The sequence below is a fragment of the Lepisma saccharinum genome, chromosome 11 (assembly GCF_977018435.1).
Source record: "Lepisma saccharinum chromosome 11, izLepSacc3.1, whole genome shotgun sequence".
Taxonomy (NCBI): Eukaryota; Metazoa; Arthropoda; class Insecta; order Zygentoma; family Lepismatidae; genus Lepisma; species Lepisma saccharinum.
This window is the reverse complement of record NC_139239.1, coordinates 74,661,901-74,689,658: the sequence shown is the minus strand read 5'-3', so window position 1 is coordinate 74,689,658 and position 27,758 is coordinate 74,661,901. Positions and strand designations below refer to the sequence as shown.

At 39.4% G+C, this 27,758-nt stretch overlaps 1 protein-coding gene across 1 annotated transcript; it reads right to left on the bottom strand.

Moving 5' to 3' along the window:
* Positions 1-16,403: 16,403 nt before the first annotated feature.
* On the bottom strand, positions 16,404-18,779 carry LOC145995080 (zinc finger MYM-type protein 1-like). The gene has a single exon (XM_083131613.1). The coding sequence runs from the start codon at positions 18,777-18,779 to the stop codon at positions 16,404-16,406; it is 2,376 nt and encodes a 791-aa protein (XP_082987739.1).
* Between the last annotated feature and the right edge of the window lie 8,979 nt (positions 18,780-27,758).

Genomic DNA, 27,758 nt, shown 5'->3' with positions numbered 1-27,758 from the left:
GATAATTTACAATCTCAATTGGTGTTTTCTCTGATCCTTCAGTGGAAGCATACCAAACATAAAGTTCATTCTTCTGCAGTTTGGTTAAATTAAACACACTGCCATAAATTTCCTACAATTTATGTACGAGATGGTGAGGAAAGTTTTCTCTTTTATTCAAGTTTTGTGGGATTTAGTAAATCAAAATATTGCAATTTTTCAATTGATGCGAATCTAATTGTTATCTGGTTGCTGATATTATCAATGATTTCAAAGTAAAGCCTCCGGCAGTGTCTTTCTGTGATTCGTTGTTCAGTCGCCTCCTTTTCATTTCAACAATCTCTTCCTCTTCTACTGCACCAGTTATAGAATTCCATAGTGTTTCGAAATTCTCACTTTCCTTTTTCAGCTGTTGTTGAAATTCAGTTATTTTACTACTGCAATACAAAATATCAAAATTTTTAGACTGCAATATACTGAATAATACGTCTGAAAAGGCAAGCAAGTTGGATAAAGCCTTTTTTAAAAATATATTTTCGAAGTCCTTCAAGAAGCTAGAAAATCCTCTGGAGTCATTGCAGTCAAATGATCGAAGTCTCCACTTTCACTAACATGTTCAAAAAACATAAGCAGTGCTTCTTTGTTGTCATTGACTGTCCACACTAGCCTAGAGGTAAAATTTCATCTGATAGGAGCTAATGACGGGAGCTTTCTGGACATGAAAGCAGAAAGTTCGTGTAACCTCTTTGGAGAATGAGATTTAAGTGATTTAAGACCACAAAAGAACACCTTAAGCTCTTTTTTACATTCTAACGATTGTTGCAGCACCAAGTTCATTACATGAACATAACAATGCGTATAAAAAGCTTTCGGATAATTTTCCAAAACTTTACTTTAAAGGCCATTCAAATGACCACTCATTACAGAATACCCATCGTATGTCTGGGCAATTAATTTATCCCCACACTTATATTTATCCATTATTTCAGTCACGTGACTAAAAAGAGCTCCTGCAGTTTTATCGGCGCTCATGTCATGAAATTCAAGAAATCTTTCAATGACTTTTTTCCTGTGAGGCCGAGAAAAAACGTAACACTGTTGACACCTGAGATTTTTTGCTAATGTCTGATGTTTCATCGACCATGATAGCCACAAAGTCTGTGTTTTGAATTTCATTGTAGATTTCATCTCTCAGAACATCCGAAACTGAATTTATAAAATCATTTTGAATGCCTGCCGAAGTACCGCGAAAAACTAGAATTTAATAAATGTTATTTTAATGAGGGATCAAACTCGGCACTTGCAATAAGGAATTCCATGTAATTGCCCTTATTTAGAGATGCTGCATTTTCCTCATGGACTCGGAATGGCAGTTCTTGCTTTGCTAAACAGCAGACGGCGTTATTCAACCTCTTTAATATTTCCCTGTTCTCTTTTACTTTTTCATTGTGTAGCTCTATTTCAGTTTTTCGTTGAGTATCCAAAAGAACGTCAATTCTAGTAGGGGTGGCAACAAAACTACTAAATTTAAAGAAACGTTATTATAAAGATGCAATTCAGACTCGCTGTGTTTTCTCACTGCAGTATTGAGATGATTCAAATCCGCATACCCTTGATAATTCCCAACACCCTTTTTAGTCTAGAATAATAAACATGTCCAACAGGAAAATTTATTCACCATATCACACCCGCAAAGCCAATCTGAAATTTCATAGAGTTCTTTTCGAAAATGTCTCTCAAAACCTTTTCCAGCACAACTTTTTCCTTTAACACATGTTGACATCGTGAGATTCGAACATGGTCGACTATTGTCAATCACTTGTTTCTTCTCTGAATACGAAAGCGAAGAAAATAAAATATTTAAATACTTTTGCACAACACTTTCACTATTCTCCAGCTTAAAATAATCACATCACTTCACACCACACGTTTAAAAAATAATGCACAACAATCACGAGCAAAACAACGCGGAACGCGGGGCGAGCGTTGGGAACAAATACAACGCCTTGAGATGGTAACCATGGTGGTGGGTGGCAGGGTGCGCATGCGCGGTCATGCTATGTTTTGGCAGTGGTAAGACGTTGAATTTCCTCGCAACGCCCTGCCCGTCACGGACCGATCTGCCTGCCTGACAACCACTGCGCGCTGCGCCGCGTTCGAAAACTACCGGACGCTCGTGACTGACAATTGAAGAAAAACGCTCAAAATCGTAATTTATAAAAGTACAGATACTTTCTTCTTTATTTCATTTTCCTTTGGCCGTTGACACACGACTTACACACCCAGAGAAATCGCAACTGATGTCAACCAATGGCGGAAGAGTGCTAAGGACGTGCTGATCGGCTCCGGAGAAGATTGTAAAATTCTGCTGGACATCGGGCTGCTGGCTGATTCTTATCTTCACACAAGGAAGAGGTAGTGTCAAGGTTCAGGACTGACGTGTGCAAGTGCAACTTCAACGTTAATTAAGAGAAAATATTGGAATAATTATCTGACGCTCGTCGCAAGCCATAACCACTGTGCTTCACGCCTACCAACCCAAGATGTCTCGTGCTGTGGCCAAGGAACTCGGCGACCGGCTAGAAAGCTTCGAAAAGCAGGTGCGTGGCGAGCTAGACGATTTCAAACGAAAAATTGATAGTGAAACACAGTCAAGAAGCGGGGACCTAAGTGCTACGTACGATTCCGAAGGAATGAAGAAACTCAAAGACGAGCTGAGTAAATTGGAGGCACGGTTGGAGGAAAGTTTCAGAGTGCAAAAGGACGACTTTCATTATTTAATGGATAGGATAGAATCGCAAGAAGATAGGCTGGACGATTTGGAACAATATTCAAGGCGCGAGTGTCTCCTTATTCACGGAGTGCAGGAGAACGTCCAGGAGAACGTGGAGGAGAAGGTCCTGGACTTATTCCGAAATAAGATGCACGTCGACGTCAAGAGTGACCAGATCGCGAGGTGCCATCGTTTGGGAAAACCAAACCGTAGCATGGCCGAGGCCGTGCAGGAAGGAAAACGCTGCATTATTGTTAAATTCGCAACCTACAAAACCAGGCACTCCGTGTGGTCGGCGAAGAAAAAGCTAAAAGAAGCCGGGTCGCGAATCTACATAACCGAGTCGCTGACTCCAGTGCGACAGGAGATGCTGCGGGCGGCGAAAGAGAAGTTCGGGCGCCGCGCGTGCTACACGGAAGACGGCAGGATCGTGGTGCGCACCGCTACCGGCAGGAAACTCACCATTACAAGAATGAAGGAACTATCCCGATTGGCCCCTGAGCCTTACCCCTCAAAAGACTAGACCCATACACAAGACTGCTCGGACTCCGTAGCCACTTTAACATTAGTAACCCGTTAACATTGAAATACTTTTAATATTTCTTTTATTTTTATCATTCTATATTTCTTTTATTATTATTATTACTAGTTATATTTTTTACCGTTGCCGCATAATAACACGTACTTTAAGTTCTTCACTAAATCATATTATTATTAGTGAATCTGATTTAGCAACAAAAGTGATTGCGTGTGCGCTCGTTTTTGTTTTTTTTTTGTTTTTTTTTCGCATATATATTCAACATTCTTTTATATATATATATATATATATATATATATATATATATATATATCCTTGTCCTATTAAGAGTGACGTAATGAAGAAAATGTGTGTAATCGTGTTACCTCAGTGCCCAAATATCAACCTGCCCGACCTGTCATTTGTTCCACGAGACAAGGTAAGCCTTTACTCTTTAATAGCAAGTATTCAATAGTTGGTAAGCCTGAAAACATCCAAAGTTTTTCACTGCATTCCTTGCAAGGGCTCAAATGTGAGGACGGTTCCCGTTAACCCCCGAGGTAATGACCAGCTGCTGGGAAGGGGAGGGCCAAGCAATCACTCATTTTTCCCAGGGGGTGCTCGTTCGGCGGCGCAGATCGTATGCGCAGTTGTCCGTGGATGCATGACGTCACCATCGAAGCACTCGGCACGGAAAAGGCTGGTTCCTTATGCAAATATTGAGAAATTTGACAACGAATATCTTCTAAAATATAGTAGCAAGGGAAAAGCTACAACTTTTACTGTTAAGATTCATCCTTTCTAATCAATTTATCACAGTTGATTCAAATGTGTAAAATGGTTTTCAAGAAATCGTGTTACGAAGGAACCCCTGTTTTGTTCTCTCCAGGCTTCCAATGTAAGGGAGTTTTAACTTAAGCGCGTTGGATTTCTCTTTGCTCTATGTTTTGAAATAATATAATTTTGTTCTTGTCAACTGAAATCATGCCTAAATGCTATGGAAAGCTGTGAAAAGTATTATCAGAAAACTAACGGAATAAATCTAAAATATCACAGCTTGATTGATATAAAAAATGCGAGATTGCCCATTTTTGTGAAAAAGGCATTGTGCGAGATCTAAAAGCAAAACTTTATAATATTGTATGTAAATGTAAGGGTGTAATAAACGTGACTGCTTCCCAGGCACGTATCCAAGGGGGGGGCTTAGTGGGCTCAAGCCCCCCCGAAAGTTTTCGGTTTACAATAGATAAAATGAGATTTTTTGTTTCTTGGGGTGTCAAATAAAATAATGTGACGTTAATTTAAGGAAAGAAATAATTATCGAGGCAAGACGGAGAATATTTTATAACCCTGTTATTGGTAACTGCTCGTATCCAAGGTGGGAATCAGGGGGCTCAAGCCCCCCTTCAGAAAATTTTCAGTTTACGCTAGATTAAATTAGGTTTTTGGCTTCTTGAATAATATGGTGATAATTTGAGAGAGATAATTATCTAGGCAAGACGGAGAATGTTCTATAAGCCTGTTATTGTTAATAGCGCGTATCCAAGGTAGGGATCAGGTGGTTCGAGGCCCCTCCCCCCCGCTTCCCAAGGAAATTTTTCAGTTTACACTGATAAAATTAGGTTTTTGACTTCTTGAATAATGTGACGATAATTTAAGGAGAGAAATACTTATCAAGGCAAGACGGAGAATGTTCTATAACCCTGTTATTGTTAATAGTGCGTATCCAAGGTGGGGAACGTAACTCGTGGACTCCCCCCACAAGGAAAGTTTTAATTTTACACTTGATTAAATTAGGTTTTTGTCTTCTTGAATAATGTGACGATAATTTTAGGAGAGAAATACTTATCAAGGCAAGACGGAGAATGTTCTATAACCCTGTTGTTGATAATATTGCACGTAAACTTTTCTTACGCTTTCGGTGTTGTCGTAGCGAACTTGAACACTATGTAGAAGAGACTTGTCAGCATTTGGAAGCTGCACAACAAAGGTAGCGCCGCAGGTAGGGCGATTCGGATTCATCGTAATTTTTTAATCTCTGGAAAGCGCGAGAGGGAACGTTCTTGAAAAAGAGGAGTCGAACTACTGGCAATATTTACGAATGGTGATATCTGCGGAACGTTCTAGAATATAATGATGATATTAATACGCGGCTTCAATTTCCCGGTTGATCTGTAGAACAGAATACGTGGAGACTTCAGCAGGCCCGTAGCTAGAGGGGGGGCAGGGGGGGCAACTGCCCCCCCTGAGAGCCTGCTCTGCCCCCCTGTGGAAAATACAGAACACATTCCTACTTCGAATTCTCACTAATCTTTACAATTATATCATGTGTTACTCTAGCAACATTACAAAGACACTTATTGATTTTGTGATTTATTAGGCTGTATGGGATTCCGGATAATGTCGAATCAGGATTGGAGGGGGGGATTCCCTTCCAGATTAGACTTCGGGAAATTATTTCACTATTTGCAGTATCTAGAACAGTTGTGACATTTTGAGTAGTATTGTATTAAAGGTGCCTAATGTGTTTGGATGTTTTTCTTGGATGTGTTGCTATGAACTTTGAATTGCTTAAATTTTTGTTTCCCAAGTCTATCTTTTGGTAATAGTGTGGTAGAGAGAGGGTGGATATTTGATTTTTGTTACTTTGCGTTGCTTTTCTGCCACTTCTAGCTAATCGCAACAATGAAGGATGACATGAAATTGATGAAGAGACACTCATAAACAGTGCCGCAACTACAGGGGGGCAGGGGGCATTGTCCTCTCCCCCTGACCTTGACAGAAGTCCATTCTAGGGGAAGCAAACATTTAAGTAAGAAACAAGACTAGGAGAATCTAAGAATAGCAGAACAATTGGATACTCATGATGGAATCAATTTTTACGTGTTCCTTGCATTTTTCTACCAGACGGACAAGAGCACTTGCAAGGGGCACAAAGGGGCAATTGCCCCCCTCGATTTCAAATTTTATACAAATAAAAAAACATTTCGTAAAATTTTCTTGCTCGCTTCGCTCGCAATTTCTACTGTTGTATTCTATTCTATAGTCCAAGATCAGAGCCATAGCTATCTATGGGGCGGCAGGAGTCGGCTCTGGAAGCCAAACGATCTTTATGAAGAAAAAAATGTTAAACAGAATGCCATGGTGCCCCGTAAAATTATTGCACCCTATTAAAATAATTTATTTCTATGCAACTCAATATGAAATATTACTGATGACACTGTAATCCAAGAAGTCATTTATCAATCAAGGGATTCCTATTTGTTTGTCAGGTGTTAAAACATGTATTTCAACTATACTACAATTCACACAATATTTTGCAAAATGGTTAACGTAACCAGTAGGCAAACGTCTGTAGTGATGCAAGAGAGAAAGAGAGTCTGTGGTGGACTAAGAGACCCATGTTTTAATGTTTAACAAGTACAAAAAAAATGTATTAGCTACAAATGTTTACACAATTCATCAAAGTGTAGATAATATGTAACCATCATTATTTAATTAATTCTATTTTCTTGCATAACACAACACAATGGTGTTGTTGGATTCTCATAAGATTCCTTTGTGTGTAAAAATCTTGCATACTAGAAACTAGAGGGAATCATTATGAAGCATGATTTATAAAGGGCTCCCTTAATCAGTTCTGCAGAGAGGCTCAAAGTTGTTGGTGCATATTAATAATCTATTAACATTATCGCCTGTAAATATCAAGTAGATACAGTCCCTATTAGCCTACCTAGGTATTTATGTTAAACTTCATATTCTTTGGCAATCTGGAAAGGTCATTATTGAAATATTGCTATTTGATGTTGCTCGAAGTTCGTTTGTTCGTTGCAGTTTCAAGATATCATCCCTTTCTGTTACTTATCTCTTTTTGTGGAGGGGGCAAGTGCCTCCGTGTACCCTGTTATATCTGCCAATGCGACACAATATATTAAAAATTTGCCCCCTCTAGGATTGACTTTGCCCCCCCTACAAAGAATTCCTGGCTACGGGCCTGGACTTCAGAGGTAAGTGTGACAATTCATACAGTCGATTAGTGATCAGTCAGTGTCCATTGGTTGCTTTATAAGATCTAGTGATTCGAAAATGAAATGGACTAAATACCGTAAAGTAACGAAGTCTACCACTAGTTCCAGTTCGGTCCCAAAGCTAAAGACATTGACGACAGCGGAACTTCGAGTAGTGCTGCGAGTAGTTCGGGTCGAAAGACGAAGAGATCGAAGGTCTCTCTCTCTAAAGTGAATATTTCGGCAGTATCGGGCTGGACATTGGAGCGATTTATTAAAAAAGAAATAAGCTGCACAGATCAACTGAAAATCAAAGTTTTGAGTGATGATTTGGTTGTACCAGGACCAAATATTGTGTATGCAGTCCAAGAATTCCATGGCATAAAAAAATACTTTTGTTTAAGGCTACTGGGTTCGACACACAGTCAACAGGCAATTTTGGACACTTGCGAGTGCTTAGGCATGAATATGAACAATTTGGTGGGTTTCGGCTTTTATAAGAGCTGCAAACATGGGAGGACAAGACACATTAGTGGTGTTCAGGCTCGAATGAGAGAGAAATATTTGTGAACTGTCTGATTCCAGTTGCCAGCACAAAGTTTCAATCTTGCGTTGTCGAGTGGATTGTGCATTCCGTGCATGTGTAATAACTTCGTAAAAACACTTCTGGTACATAGATGTTTTGATGCCTGATGAGAAGAAATGGACAAACATACATACATACTGAGATGGTTCCGGCACACAATATTAATGCATGGAAACAGAGGAGTTGAGTGGTAGAAAATGTCCCGATTTCACGTTCTTATTAAAATGACAGCCTTAAACGCCGCACCCCGTGGCCGAGTGGTTAGCACATCGCGCTGCGACGCTGGGGGTCCCGGGTTCGAATCCCGCTCGGGCATGGTTGTTTGTAAATGTCCATTCATCAATTTCATAATTTCATCCCTCATCCCCATCTTCGCAACTTAGCCAAGAGGCACAAAACGCGAAGTAAAATAAGACAAATCAAACAAACAAACAAAGACAGCCTTGAACAGTGGCGACGATTTAGGAGATAGTTTCTCCCCATTCTTTTGCCTCCACACTATCATACTATGGCCTCTTAATGCTTGTCTCCTTGTCCACCCCCCCCCCCCCCCCACATTTTGGAACCCAATTGCCACCATTGGCCTTAAACATACAATTGTGATACCCCTTTAAAAAATGGTATTCAGCCACCGCCCCGAAAGGAATTCCTGGATACGTGCCTGCTGCTTCCCGTAAAATATCACTGAACTCTCCGTTCTTCTTCTTCTGTCTTTTCTTTGGCGCCGTCAATAGCTTCAACACGTTGTTTTTTTATATATATTTGTCACATATTTGTTTTAATTAGTATTCTGCTCGTTCCGCCACCTGAACGCAGCAGCTACGGCTCAAAGGGCAGTGTAGTTACACCGGAAGAAGGCTCGGAAATGGCAGGCTTCAGAAGTTAACTCATCCAAATTAAATTAAACAGGTATGTGCTCTCTCTAAATTTAAATCATAGTTCACAAATAATTTGATTAAAAGTTTTAAAAGTATCTATTTTACTTAATAGCGTATTAATTGGTGCATTCTTCTCCAGCATAGCCATAGGCAGTGACCACACTACGTGGGGGGGGGGACAGGAACGCCCCCCAATTCTCGTTCGACAATTTCTCTCTCTCTCTTATCTGCCCCCAGTAAAACGACGGAATAATAAAAATGATTGCCCCGGGAAAATATGATTTTACCCCTCCATCTTTACTATTGCGCTGTCACTAGCTACAACATATTTTGATTTCTATTGTTCCCACATATTTATTTTAATTTTACTATTGGGAATCATATTCCACTGTGTTACCTCACGTAGCCACCCCCCCCCCCCCACACACACGTACGACTTCAGTTGTAAGTTTTAGACTAAGCTTGTCAAATATCCACTTATATCTTTGTATTCTTGAACCATTTAAAAATATATATATATTTCGCCCCTTCTTCTGGACTATTTCATAGGTATGTTTTCCCACTGGAAGCCCCTTTGCAGATCGAGATCCGGGGCTATAACCTTCCCAAGCCACCGTCCCCTCCAAAAACTCTCTTGGCCTCATGAAAGACAAATATATGTATTTCTACGAAATATTAATTTGACTTGGCAGTTTCTTTTTTAGAACAGAAATAAGTTTTAAATTTTAATAGCTTATAAATTTACACTAGCAATTTTGAGTAAAGGTTTTGCGTAACCCTAAAAGTACATTTTGAAACTGCAAGGTCAACTCTCGATATTTCAGATATATTAAAAATTTTCATCACAACGTCTTGTAATAATTATTTGTTACTTCAATAACCTCCTCGCAAATGTTTCTCGCATATTAAAACATAGATGCCAATTTCTGTTTATTTCCTTGTAATGCTGACCTCCGTGGCGAAGTGGTTAGCACAACGCATTACGATGCCAAGGGCCCCCAGGTTCGAATCCCCGCCCGGGCATGGGTCTACTTTCCTTTCTTCAATTTCATCATATCATCACGCATCCTCATCTTTGCGATTAGCCATATGTAACAGATAAGCGAAGTAAAATAAACTAAGTATATTAATCAATTATTTTTTAAAACTCTTTAATTCTTCTTTAGCATGCCACGTTTTTGTTAAAATTATATTACGATTTGTAAAATGACGAAATTCTAAAGGAGAACACGCGAATTTCTTTGTAGCGCATCGGTCAGAAAGTTTCAGGAATATTCATTTTCAAAATACATTTTTTCACATGTACTTTGCCCCCTTTTAAAAGTAGCGCGTTTTCAATTATGTTACTAATCATTAAAAGGATGCCTCAATACCATCTTGGAGGATGACAATTATTATTTTCCCCCTCCTAAAAGTAATAATATACTTTCGCTCTCTGAATCTCCCATATAAATGCTAGGGGCCGTCTGCTTCAGCCGAGCTCACTGCTTCTCCGGCGACGTCACGCGTTCGTGTAAGATCGGCAATCTTCGGATGGCTTTACCTAATCTCTATATTCCTTGATTTTTCCGTGTCGCTCTCGCGAACGTCAGATCTCTAGTTCCGAAAATGGACGAACTGCGGCTTGTTGTAAAAGAGGGAGACTTCGATTTGATTGTCATTACAGAAAGCTGGATAAAGGACGGAACACCACTATCTCTAATTAGTATACAGGGTTATGAAACGCTAACAAAAAATAGAACCAAGAAAAACTGTGGCGGAATTGTAGTTTTTCATAAATCTAACTTAACTGTTCGAACAATAGAGACTAAAGTAAATACTGAAGGCATCGAAACATTAACTTTGATTCTGAAGTTCATGAATAAACAGTTTGGTGTATGTTCCATATACAGACCGCCCAATGTCCCATACACAAAACTTACATTGTTCGAAGAATTAATGTCCGAAATCTATCCACTAGTTGATAATCTCTTCCTCTTAGGAGATGTAAACTGCGATTATCTCACCCCGAATAAACCAGAAACACGGCTTTTAAGATCGATTTTTGATTCATTTGGTCTAACGCAAATAGTTAATAAACCAACCCGTATCACCGAAAAAAGTAAAACGCTGCTTGACATCATAGCTGTCGACAATACAGAATTACTGTTTAAAACTGACGTCACTGTCCCAATCGGTAAATCAGACCACTGCGTTGCGTACGCTGATTTCTTGTTGCAGAAGCCGGAACCTCAAGCGAGTTACGTTTATTGTAGAAATTTTAATACCTTCAACGAAGAAAGTTTTGCAAAAGATATAACTGATGTAGATTGGTCAAAGCTTTACTCACTTGATGATGTTAATAATAAAGTGGAGTTTTTGACCTCAAATATACAAAATGTTTTTGACACGCACGCACCTCTAAAAATCGTAAAGCACAATAAGAAAAATGCACCGTGGATCACCAGTAATGTTAAATTGTTGATGAGGATCAGAGATAACGCGCTACGAAAGTTCAAACGTTCGAACAATCCAAGCGACTGGCAACAATATAAAGAACTCCGGAATTTTACAACAACTGTCATAAGACAAGAAAAGAAATGTTATCTTACCTTCAAATTTGGCGGGAAAAATCTAAACCGGAGAGAAACATGGAATGAGTTGAAACAATTGGGTATTGTTAACAATAAAAAGCCTCACGATAATACATTCTCTCTCATAAGTACCACTGAAGATTTAGATGCTGTTAATGACCATTTTGGTAAAATTTGCAATGAATCTGAAATTCCTCCTCCACTTAAGGCTCAGCAAATAAATCATTTCGAGAACAAAACCTGTTCCACCGCTGAACAATATTTTAGCTTTACTGAGGTAACTGAAAAGGATGTACATAGAACTATTTATAGTATACGCTCAAATAGTTTTGGAGTAGATGGTATCAGCACTAAAATGCTCAAACTTTCTTTGCCTTATGTTTTATCTCCGCTAACGCACGTCATTAACTCCTCTCTTTCCAGTGGCGTCTTTCCTGAAATGTGGAAAGAAGCACGAATCCTGCCACTTCAGAAAAAGCAGATCGCCACTTCTTACAATGACTTTAGGCCTATCAGTCTTTTGCCTGTGCTATCTAAAGTACTCGAGAAAATAGTGCATTCTCAGATGTTAAACTACGTCAACACGAATAATTTACTGCCCCCGCTGCAGTCCGGATTTCGTGAGAAACACAGCACAGCCACTGCTCTTGCTAAAGTTGTGGATGATATTCTCTATGTCATTGATAAACAGCAAATCACTATTTTAGTACTTCTGGATCTCAGTAAGGCTTTTGACACTGTGCAGCATGATTTATTATTAGCCAAACTTAAATATTACAAGTTTTCTCCTTCAACATTAAACTGGTTTCAAACATATCTATTTAACAGACGTCAAAGGGTCGTATTACATAATTCACCATCTCACGTGTCTCAACCTATAACGCTGAAAGCAGGCGTGCCGCAAGGATCGATATTAGGCCCCCTCCTCTTCACCCTTTACACTGCAGATTTGCAGCAAGTCATAAAATTCTTCACTCCACATTTTTACGCAGACGATACCCAGTTATATTTCTCAGATCATTACGCTTCGTTGGAACATAAGCTTCAGTCACTAAATTCTGACTTGAACATCGTCAGTAACTGGTGTGTATCTAACGGTCTTAAAATAAATCCAGAAAAATCCACTTTCATGATCATTGGTTCTAATTATTCAAGGTCGTTAATTAAAAATATTAAGATCGAGCTCAAAATGAACAATTTGCCCATTGTCAGGAATAACACTGCTAAAAATCTTGGTCTGATTTTTGACGAAATTTTTGATTGGACAGAACATGTAAAGACGCAATGTAGGAAAGCCTATGGAACTCTTAGGAATCTGAATCGTTTCCGTGACTTCCTCCCTGCGGAATGCAAGCTAAGACTCATCCAAACATTAATCTACCCTTTGTTCGACTATTGTGATAATGTTTACGGCCCTCAACTCTCGCAAAAGCTCAGTAAAAAAATACAAATGGTGCAAAATGCCTGCTTCCGATACATTTTTCAAGCAAAAAGATCCGATCATATTCTTCCATTCTTAAATAATAATCAGGTTCTTACCATGGCAAACAGAAGGAAGTTGCACTATCTCTGTTTTATACGCCGCATACTGACAGAAGGTAAACCACAGTACCTGTTTGAGAAGATGCATTCCCGTAGCGAAATCCATCAGTATGTTACCCGTAAGCGGAACAACTTCGATTTACCCCATCACTCTACCACGGCCTACAAATCATCTTTCTCCTTTTCGGCTCCCAAAGCATGGAATGCATTGCCTGAAAATATCGCTAGTGTAAATAACCCATTATATTTCAAAGGAAAAATAAAAGATCTGCTGTTAATGGAACAATGGCAGAGTCGGGGCACATACTAAAGGTATCAAGTCACTCACTATAAGGAATTGTATTATTGTATTATTATTATTATTGTCTTTTTGTATTTCTAGTTACTTTTTTTTTTGTATGCAACTAATTCCTATGTATTTTTTTCTTTCTTATTTTTTTTTCTTTTTATTTTTTTATTTGTATTATTATTATTATTATTATTATTTTACGTTTAGCTTACTGCTCCATAAGCTTATAATAATCTCATATGTATTATCATATTGACAAGGGTTAGGTGGCAGAGCAGCCCTTGGCTGAACCTCGCCCGCTGAATAAAGAAAATTTATTATTATTATTATTATTATTACAATTTCATTTCAGTCACATCAAATTGTTAATTATTGTAAGGGCGTTGCAGAAAAATGTTAACTTCAAATTGAATTAGTATATTTTGAGAAGGGAAATATACCTAGTTTACCGCAACCCCTGAAAAAATACTTTGCTTAATCCTCCCTGGTGGAAAGAAATACTGCGGACGTCCATGAACAACACTTTTTTCTAAACATGAGGTTTGCAACGCTGCTGTAAGCCTCTGTCCGTAGGTTTACACACCTAGGGTTTCGACGCGCTCTTCTCCCTATATTCCTTGCTCTTCTCTTCCAGATACGGTGGGCGACGGTAGGCACTGCTCCTTCGCGGTCAGAAATTTGTAAGGCAACATTCAGACGGCTTACAACTTTCCCAAAGCAAAAGGCGGGAGTTCTCATGTGCCATCTGGTGCTGAAGTGTTGCAATCTAACAAACAGGATCTCGAAGACTGGTATCGGGCCGAGATGAACTTTGAAGTTTTTACGAATTTTGCCATATAATTACATACATTTTACTATAACTAACGAAGTGTAAGCCCGGCTTACACGGCTTACATGGACGCTCCGCGCCTGATGGGGCCCGTTCCGAAAGTCGCACTAGTTTAACGCGTTAAACGAGTTATGGTAACTGGCTGTCCCGTAAGTGCTTCCGCGCATTTCGTGAGTTTCATTATGCTGTTCCAAAAGTCGCATTCCGTGCGTTTCATGCAAGAACGAGATTCACCAAACACACGGGCCAGGAGGCTGGTTTGTTCCGTGAGAATCGTCTGCTCCTTGCAGACAAAGCGCGTGCTGATGGATTCAATCTGCACTAGTTCGGAAAATGTATTATAATTTTAACAGAGAACGATATGAAGCAACGTGCACAAGATGAGTATGCCTTGACCGTTCTTAGAATGTGATTAAAATGAGTAACAGTGTTCACAGTAGAGTATATTTATCCCATAAGGACATTCCTTCCGCTGACGCCATGTGTAAACTTTCTCTAAACAATACGCTGCGAATGCGCTTTCGCCTAGAGTGTCCCATAAGTCTGTAAAATAACTGGTTTCACCAGATTCACGAGCCCAGTTATTTTCGTTGAATGCGTTCATTTCATCATGGTTTCATTAAGACTTTCGGAACGCACCCATGGGCGCGTTCTGAACAGGCCCGTAGCCAGGAATTCTTTGTAGGGGGGGCGAAGTCAATCCTAGAGGGGGCAAATTTTTAATATACGGACGGTGTCACATTGACAGATGTAGCAGGGTACACATAGGAAGTTGCCCCCTCCCCCAAAAGAGATAAGTAACAGAAAAGGGATGATATCTTGAAACTCCAACGAACAAAAAAAAAAACTTCGAGCAACGTCGAATAGACGGTGTTAAAGGCGGAGCTACTGCGGAGCATCAGCACTCGTCTGGTCCCCCTCGAACATCCGGTTATGCTTAGGATGCTATGGACGTTAATACGAAAGGGCAAAGTGGTGATTCTTTTACAAGGAAATAGGGTGTCAGCTGTGTAGCATATGGTTGCACAGTTCGATCGGGAACAAATTTATTGAGTCAAGTATCACTTCGTAGGTTTCTGAAGGACGTAGAGAGACGAAACCTGTTGATACAAGCAGAACGAGAAAGGACTGGTACCCGGAAAGGATTTTTACGACTTGCATTTTGTTACAAACATGTTGATCGTTTATCTGCGTAATGTGTTGTGGTGAAAAGCACGCCTCTTAGTGAGGTTTCAAACCGAAGCGACACGCAACAGCAGTGGTTCGTACCGACGTGACAAGCGACACATGCCCATTTAGTTTATAAACAAGCATTTACCGCTCATGGGAAATCAAGTCTCAGGCGGCCCAATACACGCCATTGGGAATCTGAGCGACACGTGCTGCTTGTCGTGTCGCTTCGGTTCGAAACATTTCATTGATCACTGAGGATTCACTTTATTTTAAGTGGCACGGAGATTACACACCGAAGCGACAAGCAACAGCCCATTTACTCTAAAGGAAACAATTCACCTTGCATACGAGTACAACAGAGCGAGGCGACACGATGTATGGTACTGAGAAAACAACAATCCAGTCCAAGCGACACGTAAGGAAGCTTTCAGACTGCAGCGATACGTGTCTCTTGGAAATCAATATTAAAAAATAAACAATATCTTCCGAACGACAAATTCCAGGTGTCGCTTGTCGCTCGGACTGGGACGCTTTATCAATACCGTGCATTGTGTTGCCCCGGCCTGTTATTTGCGCAAGCGTGACTTGTGAATGGTTTGCTTTAGATCGAATGTTTCTGTGCGAAACCCCGATATCGCTTGTCGCTTCAATCTGAAAACTCCCTTGTTGCTTGAAGTAAATTCGTGCAAGTGAAAGTGGCATGCCATATCATAGGTTTTCCCTAAATCGCTCAGGCGGAAAGGTGACGTTGAAAGCACATATATTTACTAGCATTTGTTATGTGTCATTACTTCTGCAGATTTGTTGGCAAAGATTCACTTAAGCATACTTTATAATATAATAATATCACTTGTTTTATAGAATTATCTTTCTCACTTTTCCATTTACAAAATAATTCAATATATTTAAACGTTCGTCTTGCGTGTACATGAGATACCATGGGCGTCCGCAGGATTTTACGCAGGGGGGGGCAAGAGCTGGGAGATTCGATATTTTTAAATCCAAGCCAAATCCATGCCAATCCAGCCAATTACGTGCTCAGAAAATGTTTAACAATTGAAAGGGGGGGGTTATGGCCCAATTTTCCCCCCCTTGTACGCTAATTTCTGTTTCTCCATTTATTGAATGTTATCTTTAGTAGACAATAAAGATTCCATTTATTGCAAACAGACAGTGCAATAATAGCAATTATTATATAACATTGAAAGTAGAAGTTATTTCTATTTTAATGAAGATATTAAAATCACTATTCTTACCTTAGTCTTGAAAAAGAAACTGCAATCTCCTTGGTGATTCCTTAGCAAATGCTGTTATTACATTTGCAACAAATGCTTCCTTATCCTTTTGTATCTTGCTACGATGGACACTCATCATAAACAGGCCGTCGAGCCTGTCATTGCACATCGTTGCACGTAACCAAGTTTTCACACGCCTCAATGTGCTGAATGACCTTTCCACTGTACAAGTTGTGGCTGGCAGTGACATAGCAATATTTACGGCCTTTGAAACAGCAGGGTAAAAAAGCTTTGTTTGTTCCAAAATGTCAATGTATTCAATTTTGTCTTTGGCATTCCCTTGTTCATACTTGTTTTGCCAATAATCATACCAGCATTTTGCTTCGTTCACAAAATTGTCCAAATGATAAAATTCCTGAATTTCTGCAATAATTCTATTAAATTCACTGGCGGATAAAGTTTTCATATTTTGAGGATGTAGCTGCAGGAGATTGTAGCTTACATCATTTCTGTCTGAAAACCGTGTGCGTAATGATGAAATGAGTGAGTCCAAATATGGAATATAAATTGCTACCCGGTAATAAACTTCTGGCGATGTAGCTGCATGGTTTGCTCTGTGTGACTGTCGAACTGCTTGTCGTGGAATGGTTATCTCAACATTAACGCTAGTTGCTATTTCCTGTGTTTGTTGCAGAATGTTTTCAAACTGCTGTCCTGCTTCACGTCTGTGCTTAACAAAAACTTCCACAAGCTCCTTCAGATGATTCCGAACTGCGTTGATATCAATGGACACACTCTGGAGAATATTTGTGATTGGTTCTAAAGCACCACTGTACATTGCTACAATTTTCAAAGTTACAATGAAAACAGGGGTTGTTGCAGCACACAACAGATGGTGAGCCCTGTGTTTTGTTTTTGAATTTCCATTGTTACTAAGCTGCTCTAGTGCCTCAATAATTACAGTGAAGTTTTCTGCAAAGAGACGAATGCTTTTGTATTTCGACGACCATCTAGTATCCGATAGCATCGGAATGTTGGGGACCAGCTTCCGTCTCAAAGTGCTTTCACGGAAAAAGTTAATTACTTCTTTTACAGTTCCGCATGTATTTCGTATTTCACTGACATCATTGAGATCATTAATTACAAGATTAAGTCTATGAGAAGCACAGTGGAAATATAAAGCATGAGGATATTTGTCGTGAATAATTCTCCTCACACCATTTATCATCCCGGACATTACGGAACACCCATCAAAACCTAAACCTACACACTTGGACATGTCAACACCCCACTTGGATAGATAAGACAGAATAGTTCCTGCTACTGCTTCAGCATGTAGTTCGTCAAGCGGCACAAATCCAATAAATTCTTCACGCACTTTTAGGTCGTTCTCATCCACAAACCGAAGTCCAAGGGAAAGCTGTTCTGTTCCAGAAATGTCTGCTGTTTCGTCGGCTAACACAGAAAAGGCACAAGATGTATTCACTTCCCGAAGTAACTGCTCTCTCAAAACTTGACCACCAATTTGTATTATTTTATTCTGCGTGCGAACTGAAGTGTACTTTGCATTCGCATTTGCCGTTTTTAAATGTTCATCTAAAACGACATCACCACATTCGACTCTAAATTCAAGCAAATCGTGTAGAACACCAGCGTTAGAAGAGTTTCCTCGCAGTGGTAGGTCATGTGTGGCACAGAAGATGATTGAAGATACAATTGGAAACAGTTTCTCCCTGTTTGATTTAATTTGATCAGCAACAGCCGAATCAATCTGTTCTATAATGGTGCCCTGCTTACTGTTCATTGTTTCCGCAAAATTCTGGGAGCGTTCTACAGCTTCCTTATGCCACTCAGATGCCATGTGATTTTTACACGCTTCGTGAATATCTTTAAATTTTGCAAATGCCCTCACAATAAAGGCACCTTGAACTCCTCGATGGAGTCTTGGTCTGAATACAACACAGTGTCGACACAAGGCACCTCTCTCTTTTGCAGAGTACACAAGCCAAGAACTGTACTGTTCAAGCCACTTGAACAAAAACGGACGCTTTTGTCCCTCAGCCAAATCACCGCGAAAGTCGTACGAAGAACTTGGTGCCCATGGTTCAGCTATTAACTTCATTTTATCGCTGTCATTTAATTCACTGTGAGAAGATATTATCAAATATCGCCCTACATCATACTTACAGCTTATGCTATCAACAGAAGATATTGCACTGTTTAGTAGTAATTCACTCCCTTCTGTTGAGGTCACACACTTGTCACTCTCCCCTCCACACACACTTTCCTTGACACAGACGGCGTTAGCTGTTACATTTTCCCTCGAAGAACCCAATGTACCAACAATGTTATTTGTTGACTCTGTTCTTGGACGTTTGAAAAATTTCCTAATGTCCATTTCTATTGTCATACAAAAAGCACTGGCACTGCCTTCCAAAACTGCACCAAATCAAGCACAACTACACGCACTTGTCACGAACTCGAACCACTCTGAAGTGACACGACAAAGGAAAGAACAAAACTCAACTTTCACCCTGGTGCCAAATTTAGAAGCAGGAAAAGACAAGCAACCCTCTTCGGACCAGTCCAGTTGTCGTGGAATGTGGGGAGGTGGGTGCATGATGAACCTTACAGAGATTAGAAATCTTGCTGCCTTTCATTATTTGTGTGGATGAAATATATTTCTAAACCAAATATTTTAATTAACAAACTTAGGCAGGAATATTTTAGGCAATCTACCCATTTAATTTAAAACATTTTATTTTCCTACGAAAAATACACTAAAATGAATGTAGAATTAATTGTTGAACTTTCTGCTTCACCGTACTTACAATTCATGTTAAAGTATCTCCATAGACACACTAAAAAAATCACTCAAAACTCGTGTTACTTTGCATATTCATCGGAACATTTCTCATTCAATACGGTAATGCATATAGACCGATTATTTTTGTAAGTTTGTCAATTTATCTCATTTCTTATCTTTCTAGATTAACGTGACAATAGGGATGAATGGAAAAATATTTAATTGATGAAAAATATCTAGCACAAAATTTAATTGAAAATGCAAGTTTCTGAACAGCAATTTGGTCAATTTCCAGGGGGGGGCCACGGCCCCCCCTGCCCCCCCTTGCGGACGTCCATGTGAGATACTTGTATGTACGTAGATTCTGTAGTACGTGTCACACTTACTTTTTGATTCGTTCTTATCATTTTGCGACGCACCTTAGAAAGAAATTGTTTTAATAGGGTGCAAATAATTTTACGGGGCGCCATGGAATTCTCTTTAACATTTTTCTTTCATATAGATCGTTTGGCTCCCATGGCTGACTCCCGCCGTCCCATACCTATGGCTCTGAACTTGGACTATAAGAATAGCAGGCATTGCGAGCGGAGCGAGTAAGAAAATTTTACGAAATGTACTTTTACTTGTATAAAATTTGTAATCGAGGAGGGTGGGCAATTGCCCCCTCTGTGCCCCTTGCAAGTGCCCTTGGCCGTCTGGAAGAAGAATGCAAGGAACACGTGAAAACTAATTCCATCACGAGTATCCAATTGTCCTGCTATTCTTAGATTCTCCTAGTCTTGTTTTTTTTACTTCAATGTTTGCTTCCCGTAGAATGGACTTTCATCCAAGTTCGGGAGGGGGGAGGGAGGACAATGCCCCAGCCCCCTGTGGATGAGGCACTGTTTATGAGTGTATCTTCATCAATTTCACGTCATCACTCATTGTTGCGATTAGCAAGAAGTGGCAGAAAAGCAACGCTAAGTAACAAAAATAAAATATCCATTCCCTCTCTCTACCACATGAATCATTATTACCAAAAGGTAGACTTGGGAAACAAAAATTTAAGCAGTTCCAATTAACACATCCAAGAAAAACATCCGAACACATTAGGCACCTTTAATACAAGACTACCGTACTCAAAATGTCACAACTGTTCTAGATACTGAAAATTGTGAAATCATTTCCCGAAGTCTGAATCTGGAAGGGAATCCCTCCCCCCCAATCCTGATACTACATTATTCGGAATCCCATACACCCTAATAAATCACAAAATCAATAAGTGTCTTTGTTATGATGCTAGAGTAACACATGATATAATTGTAAAGGTTAGAGAGTTCCAGGTAGGAATGTGTTCCGTATTTTTCACGGGGGTGGCAAAGCAGGCTCTCAGGGGGGCAGTTGCCCCCCTCTAGCTACGGACCTGGTTCCGAAAGACGAGCGAGTTTACGTGTTAAATGACTTATGGCAACTGGCCGCTCCATAAGTGCTTTGTGAAAATTGTGAAGTTCTTATGCAGTTCCTATAAAGTCGCAAGTTGTTCCTCCTGCTCACAACGTTCTATCATTCTATCAGTGGCGTGTCGTCCCTTGGGGCTTAGCCCCTAAAGAAAAACGGACGTATTCACGTAATTATCAATCACCATAACGCATAACTATCACACAGTATTTTAAAAGGCGATTTTTACGCACGTAAATTCATCGTCTGTTGCAATGGATACGACAGCGCTCCTAGCGGCATTGATGTCAATTATCGTTTTTCAGGGCAAGTCGCAAAGGAAGGCGTGGCCTACACCGACCTACGCTACAGTGAAGGTCACATGCTAGCAGAGAGAGGAGGGGAGAGTGCAATGGATTTCAGTGCTGATTCGGGGCTAGTTCCGTTGCGTTGCGTTCGATCTCGCGTGTTGTTCTGTAGTGTTTTGTTGGCTTTCATTCGCTATGTTTGAGTGAGTTTGGCAGGGTTGATGTTCGAACACAAATTGATGAAGGACATAGGCTGTCAATTACAAGACACAATGAATTTGTCCGGAAAATAGGCATATATCAAATAGAATTATCGATTGCTTAAAATTCTGTGGTCGACATGAACTTGCTCTACGAGGACATAATGAAAGAGAACAATCTTTAAACAGAGGCATCTTCCCAGATTTATTATCCCTTCATAGAAGAGGGAAAACTAAAGAGGGAACTTCGTGTTCTTTATTGTAGTAGTGAAGAGTTGATAAACATAAACTCTATCAGTAGATTGCATTCATTTTTTATTTAAAATTATTTAGAGGGTACCTTTTCAGAAACAGTAAAAATGACAAACATAGTTTAAATAACTCCAGTGGCAACAGCTGAATCTGAACGATGTTTCAGCACATTGAAGCGTATTAAAACCTGCTTAAGAAATGCAATGGGACAAGACAGACCAAATGCCTTGGCACTTGCTTACAATAGAGATAGAATACATTTCAAACATAGAGGGCTTCATCGAAAAAGTAATAACAAAATTTGCTGAGCAGAAGAACAGGAGTCAACGTTCGTAGAAAGGTATGTTTCACAACAATACCTGTTTCTTTTGTAATCACGTGAATTGTCATTATATTTTAAATTCTTTAAAAAATAAGTCCAGTTTTGTAGTTTAGAAGAAGATAAATACCCGTTTTATTTGTAATTCATGTAATTTGTCATTACATTTTAAATTCTTTCAAAAAAGTAAGTCCAGTTTTGTAGTCTAGAAGAAAAAAATACCTATTTTTTGTAATTCATGTGAATTGTCATTATACAGCGTGTCTACGCTAGAGGGATCGAGAAATAAATGCTCGCCATTTAAAACCAGATAAGGATATTGCTGTATTTTTCATATGACAGGAAAGGGAAACTCTCCGAGATTGTGCAACACTGTTTTCAGACAGCTACACGGTCGCGCATGCGCGTCAATTCGCGATTAAAATTACCACCTGAGCGCTAGTGTCGCTTCCAATATGGCCGCTCTAAGTAGGATTGATCTTTGTTTACATTCAGCAGTAGTACAAAAGAGCAGCGTGTTGTCATGACTGGTATGGTAGAAAACGTTTAAATTACGCATTATTTTTAAATATTGCGAATGCGATGTGAATTCCAGGTACTCTAACAAACGTGAAGCTGTACTGAGAACGAAGCATTTAATTATGATAGGCAAAAATAACACGGAAAATGCAGACGAAACTATGTATACGCACTGGTTGTCCAAAGCAGTGCTGTATCATCTGCACGTCATGTAACTGGGGTTCTCGGAAATTATTTGAAAATAAAGGAATTGAAATTGACCTGTACTTGAAAAGCTGGGAGAGGAGAAAATTGCGAACATATCGTTGCAGTTCTTTCTCGAAAGAGAAAGGCTGGTTTAATAATAATATTCACGATTTCATGACCAGGCTATACTCACTGAAAAAGGACATGGTACTGAATGAAACAGTAACATTAGCATATCCACTTTTTTTCTGGTTACATTTGACATTAATTCATTCTCAAACTATTTTCATCTTCCCTCTTAATCGACTTGCATCTTTTCCAAATTTCACACATACGTAACACCGGTAATACATGGACGCATTAGTTAAGACGCTTCATGATTTTTCGGAAAAAAAGCTTCATTTATAAAGTACAATTTAAAACTTTACTTTCATGGAAATATATATTTATCTCTCGATAAATAAAGTAAGCAAACTCGTACATTCTTCGTAATTTCCTTGCCGAATTACAGTGTTATATCCAGGCGCGTGCCCAGGATTTTCGTAAGGGGGGGGTTATGAATCTAACACATTTTCCAGTTCACAGGTCAAATTTCTTGTAATAAATTAGATAATTAATATACTTGGATTTTACCCCAATGAACGCAATCAATGTATTTGGTATGGATGCTTCATGTTTTATTGCATCATATAAAAGCACCTGCTTGAATATTTCCAAATTATTAATATTTTATATTTAATTGCTCAAATATAATTTTTAAACAAAAAGTATGTGCACTCAACATTGTAACAACATTAAAGAGATTAAGACTACTTGATGTCTTAAAGACAGTAATAAATAAGGTACCACAGTTCAACAATTTAAATTCTGAAATTTAGGCATCGAGGTTTCTGTGTGAGTTCTGACAGTATGTCGTCACAAGTAACTTTTATATCACGGTGAATGTTCAGAGCAGCTAACCCATTTAATCTTTCTTCGCAAATGGTATTTCGAAGATAGGTCTTCAAGTGCCTCAAAGTTGAGAATGATTTCTCATTTGATGTTGTTGTTACCGGGATTGTACATAATATGAGCAAACGTGTGTTTACCCAGGGAAATATTACTTCACTGCACATATCAATTGCTTCAAGAGCATTTACTAGACGTCTTTGCATTGCTGCAAGATGACGATACCACAGTTTCATTTCAGTGTGAGCGTCGTCGCCTTGTAATCAAGGTGTCCCGGGTTCAATACCCGGTGGAGGCTAATAGTGGTTCGGATCTCACTTTAAACTTTAGGCCCAGTCCCGATTAGCCTTACTGTGCATAAAGTGGATTTAAAACATCAATTCAATCAACATTGTACTTGTTGTGGAGATGGTTTTGCTAAATATTGTGTTCATTTTTGGCATTGTATTATTATATTATTGGTCAAAACATTTGTTTGACAGTCGACAAACAAATACGAACCGCTTCAGTAATTAACATTTTCTACTACAGTGTCATTAATGTGTCATATTCATTTTCATATTAGGTCTATGGAGAGGAATTTTGTATAATGTTAACGTTATGGAACTGCGAAACCAACTGTTGAAGGGGCCACTCCCCCCTTCCGCTCCGAAGCCCAGTACAGCACCACAGAATCTGTCACTGAGCCCGACAAAATCTTGCCAGACAGTGCTCGAAATGCAAATTCGTAGCCGAAAAGGGAGGGGATGTTTGATCGATTTTGGAAATACGAGGGGGTACATCCTTGTATGGATCAACATGGAGACAATACAGTAGGTGGAGGATGCTCAATATGAAAATTATTCTAATTGGGGGTATGATTTGTGAAACTTTCTTAACTGAAGGCAGCATCCCCTACTTCGACCACTGATGCCAGAAAAGATGCTTTCAGAAAATGAATTTATTACTGCACACGTATATTACTTATTGTATTTGTTGCGTTTGTACAAGAGAAATATTCAGAAGATTTGTAAGGAATATTTACAGTTAATAGGATGCCTATCTAGTCTATCCCGTGTCGTAATACAAACTTTATCCCTTTCCTACAAAATAATAAAACTGTCCATGCCAACCGTGATTTTATAATGTGGTTGCATACATATACACTAGCGACATTAGTGCCACTGCTCCGACGCCAGGGTTTCAAATACCTTGGTGGATCTATAAGATAGGTAATATCGTTTTTCGAGGGTTCGTGAACAAAACAAAAAGTAAATGATTTTAAAGTCCATTTTATATTCAGATACGTTAATCGGGACTGGTCTTAAAGTTTAAATCGGGATACGTACCACTGTGCAATGCACCTTCACAGGGGATCAAACCCAGGACCTCTTTGATTACACCACCATCGGTGAGGCGCCTGAAATCATTGAGGAAACTTGTTCATCATAATGTTCTCTCGCCCTGCGAAAGTTTATTGGTGATATAGGGTGACATCCTACACACGTCTTCCAGACATACACACGCGGGCACACCCCTCCCCTGCACACACACGATTGTATGCTTACAGCACATGCTGTGCCCTCCCAGAAAAACAATTCTAAATCAGCCTATGGATATATCTGCTATCAAATAATGAACGTCACTTACCTCGACAGTTCCTTGACATAATTTTGCAACAAGGTTTGCAATATCTTCTGTTATGCCTTCTTGTTGAATATCAAGAGTCTGAAAGTTCGCACGTTTCACTCTCGCAATTCGGATGGAATTCCTCTGAACTTAAATCGACCTTTTCTGACGTTCTATTTGTGGAAGGTGAAGCTTCAACTTCCATTTTTTGTTTCCTTTTGAAATAATCTAATAATGTATTTCTCCTCTTTTTTCTATCCATCTTTAGTTCCACGTCAAAAATCTATTACACATGCAGAAACGTAACACACAACACGACCACTTCGACTTGCTACCTTGCAGACTGCAACTCGCTACAACCCCAGTGAACACCAGGACTTGGGAGAAAGATACCGGGCGGTCGAATGTCTGAACCATGCATCCAGCTTGGTTCAGCTCAAATTACGTCACCAGTGTTGACAGCAACCAGTAGTGTCAGTGTCAGTAGTGTTGGCAACTGCTAAATTATTTACGCACAAATTCAAGCGAGATCTTTCACACATGTTACAGGAAAATTCAATAAACTGAAGGCTGGAAATTGGTTGCGAAAAAAATATCTAATTTGTAAAGAGCACAAGAGTAAAACGTATAATATTTTGGCATATTAATTGCTTTTATTTTGTTTATGAAACTGACTGGGCCAGTTGCGCTATATAACGCATCCCTCCCTTCCTCCCGGCATGCTATTGTACAAAACATCGATTGCCTACTTCGTAAAACCATGCCTCGCTACTGCCTGCAACAATTATTATTATTATTATAATTATTGATATTTTGAAATAAATATGCATCCAGGTGCGAAATAAGATTTTGACTTACTTTGCTACTAATTGTAGTGATTCAAATCTCACAGAACTTTGCTCTGCTGGTATAAATGGTATAAGAAGGGGAAAGAAAGAAAAGGGAAGTTAGCAGCACTGTCGTAACAGGAAAGGGAGGGTCATTCTCCTAAGAGGGTCATCGTGGGTGAAAGAAAGGGGAGGAGGGATTCCTTCAGTTCGCATTCCAAGGGTTGCGGCTCTTTTCTTGACCATACTGAGAAGGAAATTCTCCTTCCTTTTCAGTGACTAAGGAATGAATGAATGCTTGTGCATTGCTGTAACTCAACTCCAATATTATCAAAAGTAATTGAAGAAGCAATACATTTCTCATTGCCAAATGTAAACATTTTACAATATTGGCAGTTTATGAAATAAAATGTATTTCTGCTCTGATTTTTTTAAAATGACGAAACCAATGGGGGGGGTTTTAACCCCCACCAACCCCCCCCTGGGCACGCCACTGGTTATATCCCCCATACCAATCTTCTGTCAATTACGTTTTCCCTGATTTATTAACAAATTTCATTTTGTTGATTCCACGGGGTGGAAACACATGAAAACTTTTAATTTGTTTTGACCCATAAAACTATTTAGAGCAAAAAAAAAAAAAAAAAAAAAAAAAACTGAACAGTAGACCTTACTTTCTCGCATATTCACCATGCTTTAAACGACTTCAACACAACGTATCCTACTTAGAGTACTTCCTGAAAATCCCGGCAGATGGCATATCGGTTAATTTTAATCGCGAATAGCTTTTGTCTCGAAAGGAAGCCAGGCGCCATTCACTACAGGGGGTGCTATTCCGGCTTCCCGCGCTGCGGCGGCACGTGAAGGTCTTCTGCTAGAGTGACGTCAAAAAGGGGATCCCTCAGCTGCGGTCCGCTTAATAACATGTAAAATCATACAAGTTTATCGCCTCATGGAGGCGATTATAACTCTTGGGAAGCAATGTTTATAACATGTAGTTCTTCTTCACTGCTTTCCCGTACCTTCTCAAGTTAACTGAGGATGGCAAACGAAAAAAATTCATGCTGAATTCAGCAAAAAGGGAATCCATGTCTCTGGTTCTTTAACACTATTTGTCTATACTTCTACACGCAGCAATAAAGTTGGTTGGTTGGTTTATTGGTTGATTTTGTGTTTTAAGTCCACTTTATGCACAGTAAGGCTAATCGGGACTGGACCTACAGGTTAAAGTGGAATCCGAACCACCATGTGCCTTCACCGGGTATCGACCCCGGGACCCCTTGATTACGAGACACAGCAATGAAGTTAAATGATTATTAGATGAGAGTCTCATCTTGAGACGAGCACAATAGATAGAACACCCGAAAAATCGTAAAGTGAAACAATTTGAAATGCCTGTGTGTGCTGGAGGGGGGTGGGAGTAGAGTCTCGTGCGCATATTTTCATGCAAATAGTTTACTAACTTAATTAATTATAACATGGACATAACTGCAACAGGATCGAGAGAGTAAGATTGAACGGAAAGGATTACGCAAGTCCCTCTACATGTATATAACCGGTCTCCATAACAGCATAACGCTTTAGGAAGCCAGAGGCCCCAGTTTGAACAATAGTAAGGCATATAGCAATGTTTGTCTCATTCTCCACGCATTAGTTCATCATTCATCCTCAAAGTAGCGATCAACCCAGTAGAAATTCGTCTTTAAATGAACGACACATACACACATATTGATTTGTTATTATTTCGTTTTTCTGCTACTTCTGGCTAATCGCGAAGATAAGGATGAATCGTGATAAGATGAGGTGGTTGAAGGGACAATTATAAACATGTAAGGACGAGCTCCACCAAGGATTATAATGGCCACGAGTCCAGACACCAGAGCCTCGCTAGTCACTAGTATGTAAAATACAGTTCAGGGTGTACTACGTGCAAATTAATACAATTGGGCATTCAGGATATATATATATATATATATATATATATATAT

Excerpts from the sequence above, each read along its gene's own strand:
- LOC145995080 (XM_083131613.1), bottom strand. The coding sequence starts at position 18,779 with ATGGACATTAGGAAATTTTTCAAACGTCCAAGAACAGAGTCAACAAAT.